Source organism: Vulpes vulpes, chromosome 8 (genome assembly GCF_048418805.1).
Source record: "Vulpes vulpes isolate BD-2025 chromosome 8, VulVul3, whole genome shotgun sequence".
NCBI classification, from domain to species: Eukaryota; Metazoa; Chordata; class Mammalia; order Carnivora; family Canidae; genus Vulpes; species Vulpes vulpes.
In genome coordinates, this window is record NC_132787.1 from 22,010,978 (window position 1) to 22,025,047 (window position 14,070).

The following is a 14,070-nucleotide window of genomic DNA, read 5'->3' on the forward strand; positions in this document are numbered from 1 at the left end:
ATTTTAGGCACCCCTAACTTCTCTTTGGTTCCTCAACTCAGCCTGAAGACTGGCATATATGCCAGTTGGGCCCTAAAATAAGTTGGCAGGCAAGAAACAACCTATCGTTGGCTCGTTGATTTTTATTTGAATTCAGAATAGAAAAGAGTCTTTGGCATAAGGAGCCAGCATACATGATCAGGTTATCATAGTGCCACTCCTCATCTCAGTGGAATTGCCTTGACAGAGTAGAATTGCTGAGTGTCTTACTGTTACTGTATACATGGATATCCTCAAATTATGTTGCATGTGATTTTCTTTCGTAGACCATACACATTCCAACTATGGAGAATGGTCCTAAGCTTGCAGGTCGGATCTTGGACAAATTGACTGATATTCAGGTAAGGGCTTCTTTCTTTTAAAATGTCATCTTATTTCACTTAGAGCTCAAAGCCAAATCATATTTCAGTGGAGAGAAGAAAGTAAGTAGTAAACTCTGCCATTTGGGTTTAACAAATTAAATTTGTAGAATAAAGCACAGAAGAAAACTTACCTGTGGTTCCAACACTGAAACATAACCATTGCTAATTTTTGATGTCTCAACTTTCATTATTTTGTGTATATATACTTCTGGATTGTTTTTCTAATGAAATGGGGTCATACATGATTTTGTTACCTGATTTTTTTTTTTTTTACCTAGTAAATCATTTGCTTTTTCATATCATTGCTAGTCATTGAACATACCAAAGGGAAGCTGAGTTTCATACTGAAATGTGAAATAAAGTTTGATAGTTTGAGTGATAGCTGACAGTGCCAGGTCATTAAGCAAAAAAAGTTGGTCAGCAAAGCAGCAGGCCCCTCCAGAGTGACTGAAGTCCAAGGATGGTGGTAAAAATGGAATTTCTGGAAGATTTGCTCAGCAACATTTATGCAAAATTAATGATATTAAAAGGTAAGAATGATTGTGGTTTTTTAATCAATCTTCAGTAAAGGCTTTCTGTGAAGGAATCTTCCATTAACAAAATAAAGGAGTTTCTTAATATTAGAAGACATAATTTACTGTTTTCTACTTCTGTACACTGAAACAATTTGGAAGAAATTAAATAAAAATTTAATTTGATTAAATGAAAAGTATTTGGATGTTTTAATTTTTTATATCTGAGTAAATCTGATGAAAGTAATAAATTATTAGTGTTTTGCTCAGATAAAAAAACATACATAGAATAAAAATATATAACTGGCTAGATAATGAAAGCCTTTCTCCAAAACAGAGGTTGAAAGATTTTTAAGAGGGGAGGTAGTTGGCGTTATGGTGATAAGAAAAAAAAAATCACTTTGGAAAATTTTCCTGAACAAGTTGTACAGAAGAGACTGTTTTTATTCTATTGAAGTTAATACAGGAAACCAGAGATTTCAGAGTTACCTCTCAGAGATTATATGAAATAGGAAAATTTACACTTAATTTGATTTGGTTGTAAAGGATTAAAGAAAAGAGAAAGAAGTCAACTAGGCTTCAGGGGACATCAAGCTGTATTAAATTTGAACTGGAAGAAAGATCTAAGAAGAGGTATTTTATAGACATAATCATGAAGCTTTTTGCTAAGGCAGGCAAAAGCAGAAATAAATGTGTGTCATCCCCATTGAGATAGTGACAAAATATTTACAAAACCCTGAAATATAAGTAAAAGAGAAGCCCAAAGATATATTTTTGGGGCAAAATGACAAGCCATTACAGAGATTGTCAGAGCATTTTGAAAGTAAGATTAGGACTGAAGTGAACGTTTTTGATTAATTCATTCAATAAATATATGTATTAAGCACAAATAGTATGCAGGAGGCTGTTCCAGGTGCTGGTGATGTAATTGTGACAAAAGGAAAAAAAATTAGAGAAGTCAAAGCCATAGAAAGACAAATATTCAACTTCAATGTGAGACCACATGAATATGTTTAAAAATAAAAGATATATATGAAGCAAAGAATGAGAAGAAACATTTTCTTCTTACTTGTGTATATTCCCTATAAGGCCTGCCTATGGCTAACAAGAAACTAATAATTACTCTTTTTACCCTAAGTAGTAGAGTAATAATGGTAGTAACACTGAAAGTTAATGATGTGTTCAGAGCTCCCTAGGAACAAAGAAACAAAGGGATGAGAGTCACAAGATACATGAAGTAATACAATGATTCTGAATTAAACCACAAGCCAAAAGGATCAACTGGCCTCCAAATTGTTAAGTAGCAAAGGACCATCCATTCAGAATCTAAGACCACATCCTTCGTTTTCAATTATTTTACGCATGGATCCTAAAGTTTCAAAATTAGTCCCTTACAAGATGGCAAATTGGTGCTGTCGATGAAGCTACGAGTGTCTGTTTCTTTCCATGAAAAATAAGTGATGATTGAGGAAAAAAGCATAGAATTACATCATGTTTTACATTTGACCTCTTTGATGTTATATGGAAACATGGATATTTCCTACAAAGTTCTCTGGTAAATTGAAGAAGAGAGTGACAACAACCAAAAAACCCTTAAGATTCTTGCCACAGTGACCTAGGGGGGAAATTCCTTCTTAACCACAGATTTGCTTTTCATTTAGCTTGTATATTTCCTTATATGAGTAAGAACCTCTGAGGTTAAGTATTCACTCCATTTGGCTAATTTTCCATATAATTCCATGGGTTTTAGATTGCCCTACAAATACCTCTTAGGAAGGGGGCATTTCAAATGAAGTTTCTTTCTTTTTTTTTTTTTTTTAAGCAACAAATAAAAACACTTTTGTGTTACTTAACCAAACTTAAACTTAGAGAACATTAGCCATATTGCCAATGTTTCTTTTCTCTCCCATTCCTCTTTGCTAATCTGATTACTCACCATCGTATTCACCTATGTGCCTGCCATTTAGGGTCTTCTCCTTTCTCCATTATGCTCTGCTCTCTGCTGCTGCTTTCTGCCTTTCTGTACCTTCCACAGTTTGCCCACTTGAGAAGTTACTGGTTGTCCTCCAAGGCACATCTCCTTGAGGAACCTTAAAAATCTTTTAAATAATGTACCTTTCCCCCAGTACAAACACATATTCATCCATTCAAATGCTAGTTCTTCCTCCAGCTTGCACAGCACCTGGAATGATCACATGTGGGCTTTATGTTTAACAAGTCACACACTTGTCTTTGTTCCAGGGTTATTTGAATGTAAGATTGTTTTATTCCTTTCTGGTAACCCCAATATTCAGTGCAAGGAGGGCCTGGGATGTTTCATGGGATATCAGTCATGTTTCTTGCATAAATGAATTAAAAGATTGAATAGTGAATGATATACCCGCCAAATACTGAAAAATAGAAACGTGTTGCACATGTTATATTAACACGTAGGAGAGGTGGGAGGGGGAGATCTTGAGTAACATAAAATTACTTTTCAGGAAAACTTTCAGAGGACCTGGTTTTATTCTAAAGGGAAATACACATGCCAAGACTACAGTCAGGATCAGATAAAAGCTAGAATCCAGGTCTTAAATATCAGGACAGTATGTTTGTGGAACTAGCAGTGCTGCTATTGAGATTGTAGAAAGTGGGAAGTAATGATTGTAAAACTTGAGAGGTGGAAGTCTTAAGTAGTTTAGGAAAAGAAAAGCCCAGTGAGATAGGAGTGAGATCTATATTAACTGCAGGCCACCAGATGGAATTTCTTTTAAAAAATCTGTTCTCCCCACTAGTGGCTACAGCTTTGCGAGAATAAATGACCATTAGTGGTTATTGCATTTTTCTTGTTTTCAGTGGAACAGCTTGATGGTTTTTAGTTACATAAGTTTAAGAGCCCCACCACTTTTCCCCGCTGATGCCCTGAATTATCCTTCTCTTTGTGCGCACACTAAGTGAACACTTCCAGATTGCCTTGATGACTCAGTCTCTTGACCAGCTTCCCAGCCCCTCCTTCTCCATGTTACAGGATTATAGAGCTTTGCAGGCCATTGAATAGGATTTAGAACAAGAATAGCAAATTGTTACCTGGTGGGCAGCCCTGATTATGTTTTTGTTGGCATCACAGAGAGTAAGTGCATGACACATCGATTGTCCTTTTATGTTGCTAAGAACTTTCTGCTGGACGTAAAAGGCATTTTAGCAAAGGCCATGTAAGATTTTTGCCATTTGTATGATGAATGTGAAGTAACGAAACTTGTCATTAGGCATGTTTTAGTGTAGTGTTCTTCCTGGAATTCATGAAAAATGAAATTTCTGCACATCACACTGTTAGTCTTCCACATGGCCCAGAGTACCACCCCATAGGTTCAATCTGATTTGCTGTGTTGCTTCAACTTCATCTTTGATTCCAATGAACAAAGTCAAGTCAATGTGATTTAGAGTAGACCTGCGAAACGCCAAAGGTGTGAGCCTGCTGCTATGTTTGGTCATCACCCTGATAATGGGATAATGATAGTCTCGCCCATGCAGACATTCTTTCCCCCCCTTCTCTGGACACTTACTCCTGAGGAAAGAAGATAATTTCTCTCTCTGCTAAAATCTGTCATCTCCACTTTTGAATTATTCTGCCTTGAAAAATTAAATCGAATTATCTATCATCCAAATGAAAAGTTTGATTGCTAACTGTCTAGGTCTAGATATTATGGATTACCCATATTATCACATCTCTTAGATGCATCTCAGAAAGCTATATTTTACATAAAAGCATAAATTACAGAATGAGAGGAATAAATCTTAATATATAATATGTGGGTTCTTAGATTGATATGGCCTGTGACTTGTCATTATAACCAAAATTGATATTTGACCATTTATAAAACTAAAACAGCTAATTGAAAGCAAATTTACTTTAACTGATGAGATTCAAGATGAAATTATGGTGGTCATGAATCACAATAATGTAGATCTGCTAAAATATCAATATGATGACACACAGTTGTTATTAATGGCATAAGTGTCTAATGTATTGGGAATCCAAGTAAGAGAAATAAAACACATATTTTGATCTTAGCTTAAGTCATGTTGGCATCATACGTAAATCAAGTAGCATTTGGGGATCACGAATCAACAGTTAATAGTGGGAAGCCACCCTCTTCAGGCAACTCTTTCTGATACGGATTCAGCAAGTCACTTACAGTCACTGTGCTTCCTTCATTCTTTTTCTGTAAACCAGAAGGTTGTAAATAGACCTGTTCTTGGCTTCCAGTATTTTTTACCAATTTGATTCTGTTCTCCGAGGTCTTTAAAGGTCTTTTCAGAGGAACGCAGAACATGGATGGTGGTGTAACATAGGAGAAATAACATCAAACAGGCAAGAGCCCTGGGCTTGTGATTAAGAGTTATCTAGAGCCTTAATGTCCTCATATGTAAAATGAGAAGGTTGGCTTAAAAACATCATTGCTTTTCATGCTTGATTTTTTAAAAAAAGTTTTATTTTTATTTATTTGAGAGAGAGCATGAGCAGGGGAGGAGCAGAGGGAGAGGGACAAGCAGACTCCCCCACTGAGCATGGAGTCTGACACAGGGTACGATTCTACGACCCTGAACTCATGACCTAAGCCGAAATCAAGAGTTGGATGCTCAGTCAACTGGATCCTGAGCCACCTGGGCACCTTCACACTTGATTTTTAAGCAGCAGAATTTTCCACAAAATAAATCTTTCCTTGGAGTCCCAATACACAAAACCAATCAAAGTGGAATTGTTCTGAAGTAAAAATGCAGAGCCTCATCCCCTGCATTTCATTTATTTATTTTGAATGCTTTAAGTTATCTCTACAACCAACATGGGGCTTAAACTTACAACCCTGAGATCAAGAGTCATATGCTCTACTGACTGAGCCAGATGCCCCAGATCTTCTACATTTTAGATGATCATTAAAGTTCTTTCCAATTCAGAAATTCTAATGTTTTGTGTGAATTTCATCTTGAAGTTATATTAGGACTAAAAAGCCAGTCCATGTGAAAAGGGAACATCATATGAGTGATTTAGGCAAGCACACGGTGACAGACTTAATGGCATGCTACTCTGGGTGGTAGGGACGATGTGTTCCAAGCCTACCTCCGCACACATGACTATGTGAACATGTGGAGGGAAGTCCAGATGGTAGTCAAGAACATGTAATTTGGTGTGAGAGAGATCTTTGGCTAGAGTCTGAGTTCTACCATTTACTAATTGTCTGAGTAAGTGTTTTAATCTCCCTAATACAGTTTTCTCATCCATAAAATGAGATTGATAATGGCACCTACTATCTGAGGTTACTACAAAGATAAATTTAGTCATAAGTCTGTAAAGCTCTTGACACCATGGCATTAGCATGTAGTACTTTGATAAAGAGTGAGAGCTCACTTAAGCACACAGATGTGTGTTGAATGAATGAATGAATGAATGAACAAATGAATCAAAACTAGCTTTTTACTTCTGACATCTGGAATATCTTTATTTCATTTAATTCAGTTTTAAGTACGAAAATTCAGATAGGTGAAAGTGAATTACTTGCTGATGCAAATCAAATTCTGATTATGAGGTAGTTCCATAACTTTTGAAGGAATAAGAAAAATTGTGATGCTAACATAACACAACACTAATTTAGAGAACAGAGTTGCTCTTCAGAGCCTCATGGCTTGTCAGTTTAATTTTTTTCCATAAACCCAACACACTCTCAAGAAGGAGGGCTTTTAGAGCAGTGACTCTCAAACTTAGTGTCAGAATCACCTGGAAATGCCTCCTGAAGCATGGTTGCCAGGACCTCTCCCCAGAGTTTTCTGATTCAGTGAAGTCTGAGCTAGGGCTTGAGAATTTGCATTTCAAACAAGTTGCCTGGTAATGCTGATGCTCCTGGTCCAGGGGATAAACTTTAAGCATCACTTCTGTAGAGTACAGATGACAATAATTAAATATAACTTACTTTATTTGGAAAGCAGAAGCTAAATACAGAATAGTAATAAAAAGACATTACTTAGAGACTATACCAGCTATAAATTTGAACACAATTATAAAATGTGTGATTCTTTCCAGGTATTTGATTGTTTCTCTCTAAATTTTTAATGTGAATATGCTTTTAATGTTCAAAACAGGAACATATCTTTTGTATAATATTAGTTGTGTTACCAAGTTTCTAAGCGATTTCTGCACTGTTAGCTTTTACACTTAAACATGTTTTCTTGCTTTTGTTGTAGTATGGAAGAGAAGAGAGCGACTGGACAATCATAGTGTCCTGAATGGAAAATACGGGATATCATCTGTGTGCGATTGAGACACTTGCAGCTGAATTACGATAGATTTATTTAGCTCTCTATTTTTAGTTGTGTGTGATGTAGTTTGTATTATCAGTGTTTCCAGGGTGATTTTTTTCCTCCTGCCAGAGAAAATGAATTGCAATCAAGTGGTATTTTGTAAACCTCGTAGTAGAAGCTTACTTTACCTTCTCTTGGAAAGATGATCATGTAAGCCATACAGCATAGAATATTCCTCAATAATCATAGTGCCTCCCTCAATACTTTACTCAGATACAAAAATGTTTGTTCCTTAGCATAAGTTATGTTCTGCTCCTCAACCAAATGAGTTTCTTTGTGTTTGAAAACTGATCTCAGTAAATTTAGTAGGTGACATTTCCTGTTATGTATCTTCATCTTCAGAAAATGGTTGGGTTTTGTTTTGGATTTTTATAATCAAGACTTTGAAAAGCTGATTTTCTTCCCATCACATTTGTTTTGCAACCCACACCCTAACTCCCACCCCCACCCCTGCCATGTCCATCTTAAGGTAAATCTCTCTCTTCTTCCTGATGTCACAGTCTGTGATGGGCTCTCCTTGTACATCAGCAAGACCTGTGCATGTTTCTACCATTGTCCTTTGGCATTGTATTGTAATTGGCTATTTGTCAGTCTCCAATACAAGACTGAGGATCTCGTGCCTTAGAGATCTTTGTATCCCCCTACCTTGCACATAATAGATACTCATTAAATAATGAATTGAACATTTAGCTTCTATAGAAGTGTACCACCTTTGTTTCTATATTATGAAACTTCTTAATTAGAATTTGTGGTTGATTCTGACATTGTGTACATTTACCTCATATTGTCATTATTTTCCAGGGACTGTTAAGTCATTAGAGATACTCAAAGTCATAGCTTGTTGGGGATTATTTTGTATTTGAAGACTGTCTTGGAATTGAAATAACAGCTCTAGAGAGGTCATGATATCATACCAACCAAATGGAAATGACATTTGTTAAGTGTTAAATACAAAATAAATCCTCCTATCTAGCTTTTTGGTAGAAAGCAAAGAGGTATTCTTTGCTTGTGAGGTGTTCATTTCTGTTGAATGAAGATTGGATGATTACATTGTCAGGGTACAGGGAGAGCAATTCTAGATGTTATTTTCCTCATTTAGGAGCTGTGAGTTAAAATTGAATCCTGGTTTATCTAGGGTAAAGTCAGATCTTGCTAGAAAACATTTACCCTTGGAAGGTCAACTCTCAAGCATTATATTTTGGTTTCCCTCAGTTCTAATAACTTTCATCTTGCTGATCATATTTCATTCTCTTTTCAGAGCAAGGAGAAAAAAAAAACACTCTAAAAGTTTGATGTGTTAGAAAAATTTCCTTAAGGCATTTAGCTGCACATAGCAAATGGGGCTTTGATTCTTTTCCAAGACTTTTGGCCATAGGGTCCTTTTAGGTAGGAATGGTAAGATGGAAATTAGGGAAGTACAAGATGAAAAGGAATTGTAAAAATATCTTTTAGGGGGCTTTTAATTGGTGATCTGAGGTCTTGGAAGAGTATTCTTTTCAGGCCTCAGGTGCTTTAACTGTCCTCTACATATGTTTACCTAGTAGTATTCTAAGGATATGCATTTGCCCTGGCTAAATCCTGTGACCTCATTTTTAATATAGTGGCCTAGAAAAGACTTAAAGGTAATTCTAACTTGTCAAGTAGCACTTAATAACTAGACTCACATTTCTATGAGAAACGGAAATCATTTGTTTGCCATAAATACATTTTATACTTTGCATCTCTAAATTTAGTATGGCAACACATGTCCGTTGTAAAAGTTAGAGAACAATATGTCTTGACATTATGTCTCTATAATTTCTTTCATCAAACCTTAAGAGCATTTTAAGCCCTTTCTACCAGATGGAGTGAAAACTAAGGATATACATTTTAAAAAACTGGAGGTCTCCTAAAACAGAGAACACAATCTGCCATTCTCTTTTAAGTAATAAGACAGAAAATTGACCTTGACACTAACTTGTTAAATAGATTTAAAAGGAACATCTGCACATCTTTTTTCCTTGTGCACTATTTGTTTAATTGCAGTGGATTAATACAGCAAGAGTGACACATTATAACTAGGCAATTATCCATTCTTCAAGACTTAGTTATCCTAACACTAATTGATCATTTATGGCGCAAGATAGTCTAGCATTAGGAACATGTGAGGCTAATCTGCTCAAAAAGATCAACAAATTAATATTGTTGCTGATATTTGCATAATTGGCTGCAATTATTTAATGTTTAATTGGGTTGATCAAATGAGATTCAACAATTCACATGTGCATGAATATAAACAGAACTGGTGGCACTTAGAATGATAATGATTAACTTATTTTGCATGTTCCCTTCCTCCCACTTTTTTTCAGTTTTTACATTTCAGACCAAGTTTGTCAGCTTTTTTCTAAACACATGGGTAGAAACCAGGATTTTAAAATGAAATGTTCAGACATAAACAAAACTTGGGCGTTTCCTAAAGATATTTGCTATTAGAAGTTGTCTTTGTTACATTTATTAAGGATTTGCATCATGATATTCCCAAAGAAGCCTCAAGTGCAGGAGTGTGCACCCTGCTGTCTAGGACTTGGTGTCTCATAGGATGAATGCATTAATACTTGTTTTCACCTTTGCTTTCAAAAGTACAAAAGAGAAGTAAAAGGGAAAGGGAAATAAAACTTGTAAGGGAATCACGTTTTTTTCTGCTTAATACCCTATATTCTTTTCTCAAAATATTAAAATAAATAAATAAAAAGGTCACAGATGGTAGCAGCAAGAAAGCCCAGCATAGCACCACCTATGTGACATGCAGTGTCCATGCTCCTGAAGTTAAGGGAAGCCTACGTTAGACACCACAGGTTAAAACTCTTCATTGTATTGGTTTTATTGCTCAATGTAATTTTACCTAAACAAGGGATCTTTCTTTCCTTCCGTCAGCACTCTTGAACACTGGAGTCAATGAGCCTATCTTGATCAAGAGTTGTAGCAGGCTTTTCATTAGGGAGGTAGCATCAGCTCCACTTTAGGGAGTTTGTGTTACAGCATCAGCTGCCAGAATAAAATTCCCACTCAGGGCTCAGTCACTGGATTCTTTCTCCTTAAAAGGTTCCTTTTTAAAAGTATATTTTCAGTTTACCGGTATGATTGGGAAAATGTATTTTAAGCAGAAAATGACAACACTTGTTCACTTTATATTTTCTAAAATATTTAGGGCAATCAGTATTCATGAGATGGACCAAAGCAAAGGGCTTAGAGGTTAGAGAGACATTGTAAGGATCCCCTATTTCATGTTCTGATGCTAAATGTGATCCAAGAATTTTGTCATGTGGATTTCTTATGTGAATATGCAGAAACTTATAAATAGTAATGCTCACAAATAATTTTAGTGGACACTTCATAACACCTGTCACTTTGCCTTACCAAAACAATTAGAGTTTGCTCACATCTTTTTCCAGATATCTCCCCCAAAAGGAGACGGAGTAGCAGCTTTCCAGTAAGTGGTAGCTATGACAAAGATCATAGAGATTATAGTTCATTTGGTCAATTAATTTGATGAATATTGAGTACCCACAAATTTATATCTAATGTAACTAGCAGTAGGGATTAGGAAGTTAGTTTTAGAAAAGACATACTCATGGAGTTTTTACTCTACTAAAATTTTTGGGTAAAACTATTCAATGCAGTTAGCTAGTAAGGAGATGACAGGCTGAACACATCTCTTATCAAGAAATCACAATGAGCATTTTCATCTCATTTTTTAAATAAGGAAATTTGGCCCCCCTTTCATTCCTTCTAGGGCAAAACTACTCCGTGAGGGTTAGTATTTAGAGGTATTCAGCCGCTATGTGGTGTGAATTCCCTCTATTCTTTTCTCAAAATATTACCATAAAAAAAAAAAAGGTCACAGATGGTAGCAGCAAGAAAGCCCAGCATAGCACCACCTACGTGACATGCAGTGTCAGCGCTCCTGAAGTTAAGGGAAGACTACATTAGACACCACAGGTTAAAATTCTTACCAGTTTTATTGCTCAATGTAATTGTACCTAAACAAGGGATCTTGCTTTCCTCACATCAGCACTCTTGGTTTATCACTTATTGCCAACCTACCTAGTATATTTATTAACTGCATTCTTTGGAGCAGTGTTAACTTGTCATGGTTCATCTAATGAAAGATTACAGCATCTTTGCTGATCTTAATCTCAAAGTCAGATATTATTGAAATAAAATGTTCCTAGGATGCATTTTTTCTGGAAAATATCATGAATCAAAGCGTCGGGAGTGTTTGCTTGAAAATGATGGATCCACCTACTCAAACTTACAGGTGGAAGACTAATAAATCAATGATTTTTTCATGGTTTGAAGTTTTGCAAGGCCATTTAAAGTACTGCAAAGACATTAAGGAGGGCACATGATGTAATGACCACTGGGTACTATATAAGACTGGTGAATCACTGACCTCCACCTCTGAAACTAATACATTATGTGTTAATTAACTGAAATTAAATTTAAAAGTATTGCAAAGAGAGTCATATTCACCATTGCCAAAACATACTTTAAAAAATTCAAAGGTAGGACAAGGTGATTTTTCTCTTCAGCATACACAGTGTATGAAAAGACTTCTCATATATTAATTTGGGGGACTTAATTTTTAAAAAGTTAACAAGATATAATAGCATTTGTGGATAAATAATTCCCTGGGATCAGATATAAGTAAACATATTTGCTTTAGTGAATGATAAAAGCATGAAATTCAGTATTAGAAAGTGAAGCTGTCTTTAAAATCTGCTGGACACAATTACTGAAGTCAAGTAAGTGACTTCTGTCTGGAGCTGTATTTTTCATGCCGCTGTAGACCCTGTTAATAAGGCCTGAATCTTGGGTTGTATGATGTTCAACTTACTCCACTGCTGGGATGATAAGAGTTGACAATAGGCTGTGGTATGAGAATGAAATTGAAATGTAGTTTCATTGACAGATTTCTTAGCACATCCACTTCACAGTGGCTGGGTTCCTTGTTACCCATTATTTCTATGGGGGGAAGAAACTTTTAATTAAAGACGTCAGAAAAAAACAAGGTAGGGGAAGGAATAGAACAAATCAGACTTAGTTCTGTGTTGCCCAGAGAAGCCTTTTCCTTATTTTGTCAGGTAGTGGCATCTTCAGCTTCCAACACAGGTGCCAAATACAAACAGTGCCAATTAGGAAGGGGTAAGTGTAGTGGCCAGTTAATCAGGTATTAAGATTATGCGTTGATCTTGAGGTAATAATCTGATGGTCTTGTTATGTGGAAACCACTACAAATCTAGGTAAGACTTCTGTAATTGCATAGTCTGTAAGATCTATTGTGTCATCAACCATTCAAGATTTGTGAAGCTTCTTAAGGCTGAAAAAATAAGTGACAAGGAGTAGATTGTGACTTTTGCCCTGCCCCCACCCCCACCGCAACTCGCCTTAGAAATACAATTGACCACCTTCTCCTTTTCTTTGGTGAAGGTCAACTGACTTGGAAATTCATTGAATATGGACAGTTTTTAACTAAAATCATGCTGCAGTTTCCCCAAGTTGATTTCACAGTGGTTGTTAAAGTCTTTCTCAGGGCTAACAAAGGAATGCAAATAATCTGCCTCAATTTTTACTTCATTGATAACTTTTTGAAGACTGCAGGAATTCTCTCCAGTGGATGGCTGTAAGTGGATTTTGGGGTCTTAAAAATAAGCTAGCTAATCTATACATATCTATAAATTCTGCAGATGTTTCCCTGGTGACTTCTGAGAATGAATGAGGATTCTGTAGTGGACTTGAGAAGCTAATAAACAGAGCCTAACCCACTGTGATGAAGAATTTGCACTTACTTGGTAATGGTGGCTGAGAGAAAATAAGTAGTTTGAGGAAGTAGTTTTTAAATCAGAGTTTATAGATAAAAACAGGAGAAAGCAGCTTAACTATGGAGTTTTTAGAATGTGTTCTCTTTCACCTAAATCTAATTTCAATGAAAAAGCCCAGCCCATTGATTGTCTCAAATTTTTCTAGTTGTGTAGTAATTCTTGAAATTCTCTTTAAGAAAAATCAGATGGAGAGAAAGAAAGACTTTGTAAATAAGGCTTGGCTTTCAGGAAAAATTATTTAAAGGTTATGTTAAAGGATTTAAGCTTATTGAAAGTGTAATGGAAATGTGGAGAATAACGTGGGTAAAGGAAACTACCTCACTCTTTGAAGGTTTTGTAGAAGCACAATTAAACATCCTAAAATGGCTTTGTCACATATGAACCATCTGGTGTGAAAGAACTCTATAATTGTAGCATCTAAAGGACCTGGAATAATTGTATTTTGCTGGCAGTGGACACATTCTTTATTGTTTGCAGATTCCTCATCAAATCTTTAATTATGCACTTGTTTCTGTCATCAATAAAACAACTTAAATGAATCCTGTTTGTGTAGTCTCTTGAAATCGGCATTTGTTGGATGCATGAAATAGAATGCTTCATTACCACTTTTGTGATGTTCCAAGGCTTTTGGTCATAGGATGTAAATGTAGTGTATTTTTAAACCAAAATGACATTGAGAGTGGGAAAAGAATTGAACACACCAGAAAGACCTGAAACCATACACCTGTGTAGAATCTAAATCTATTTTAAGACATTGGGATAGAAATAAGTGGGCTTTTAAGAATTGTCCTTTCCTCTGAGTATGGATCTGTCTTTAGTAAAACTTAGCTTTGTCTATTTTTTTTTAAGATTGTATTTATTTACTAGAGAGAATGACTTGTGGGGAGGACCAAAGGGAGAGGGAAAAGTAGACTTCCTGCATGATCTCAAGGACTCTGAGGTCATGAACTGAGCCAAAGGCAG

The 14,070-nt window shown here is 35.9% G+C and overlaps 1 protein-coding gene across 4 annotated transcripts in view; it reads left to right on the top strand.

Moving 5' to 3' along the window:
- The window catches only part of BCAT1 (branched chain amino acid transaminase 1), a 107,330-nt gene extending 93,684 nt beyond the window's left edge, over positions 1 to 13,646 (top strand). For all 4 annotated transcript variants that reach the window (XM_072765727.1, XM_072765725.1, XM_072765729.1 and 1 more), the window contains exons 10-11: positions 306 to 380; positions 7,130 to 13,646. In XM_072765727.1, coding sequence (XP_072621828.1) covers positions 306 to 380; positions 7,130 to 7,171 — 117 coding nt within the window. In that variant the 3' untranslated portion in view covers positions 7,172 to 13,646. The remainder of the gene's footprint in view (positions 1 to 305; positions 381 to 7,129) is intronic.
- The last annotated feature ends 424 nt before the right edge of the window (positions 13,647 to 14,070 follow it).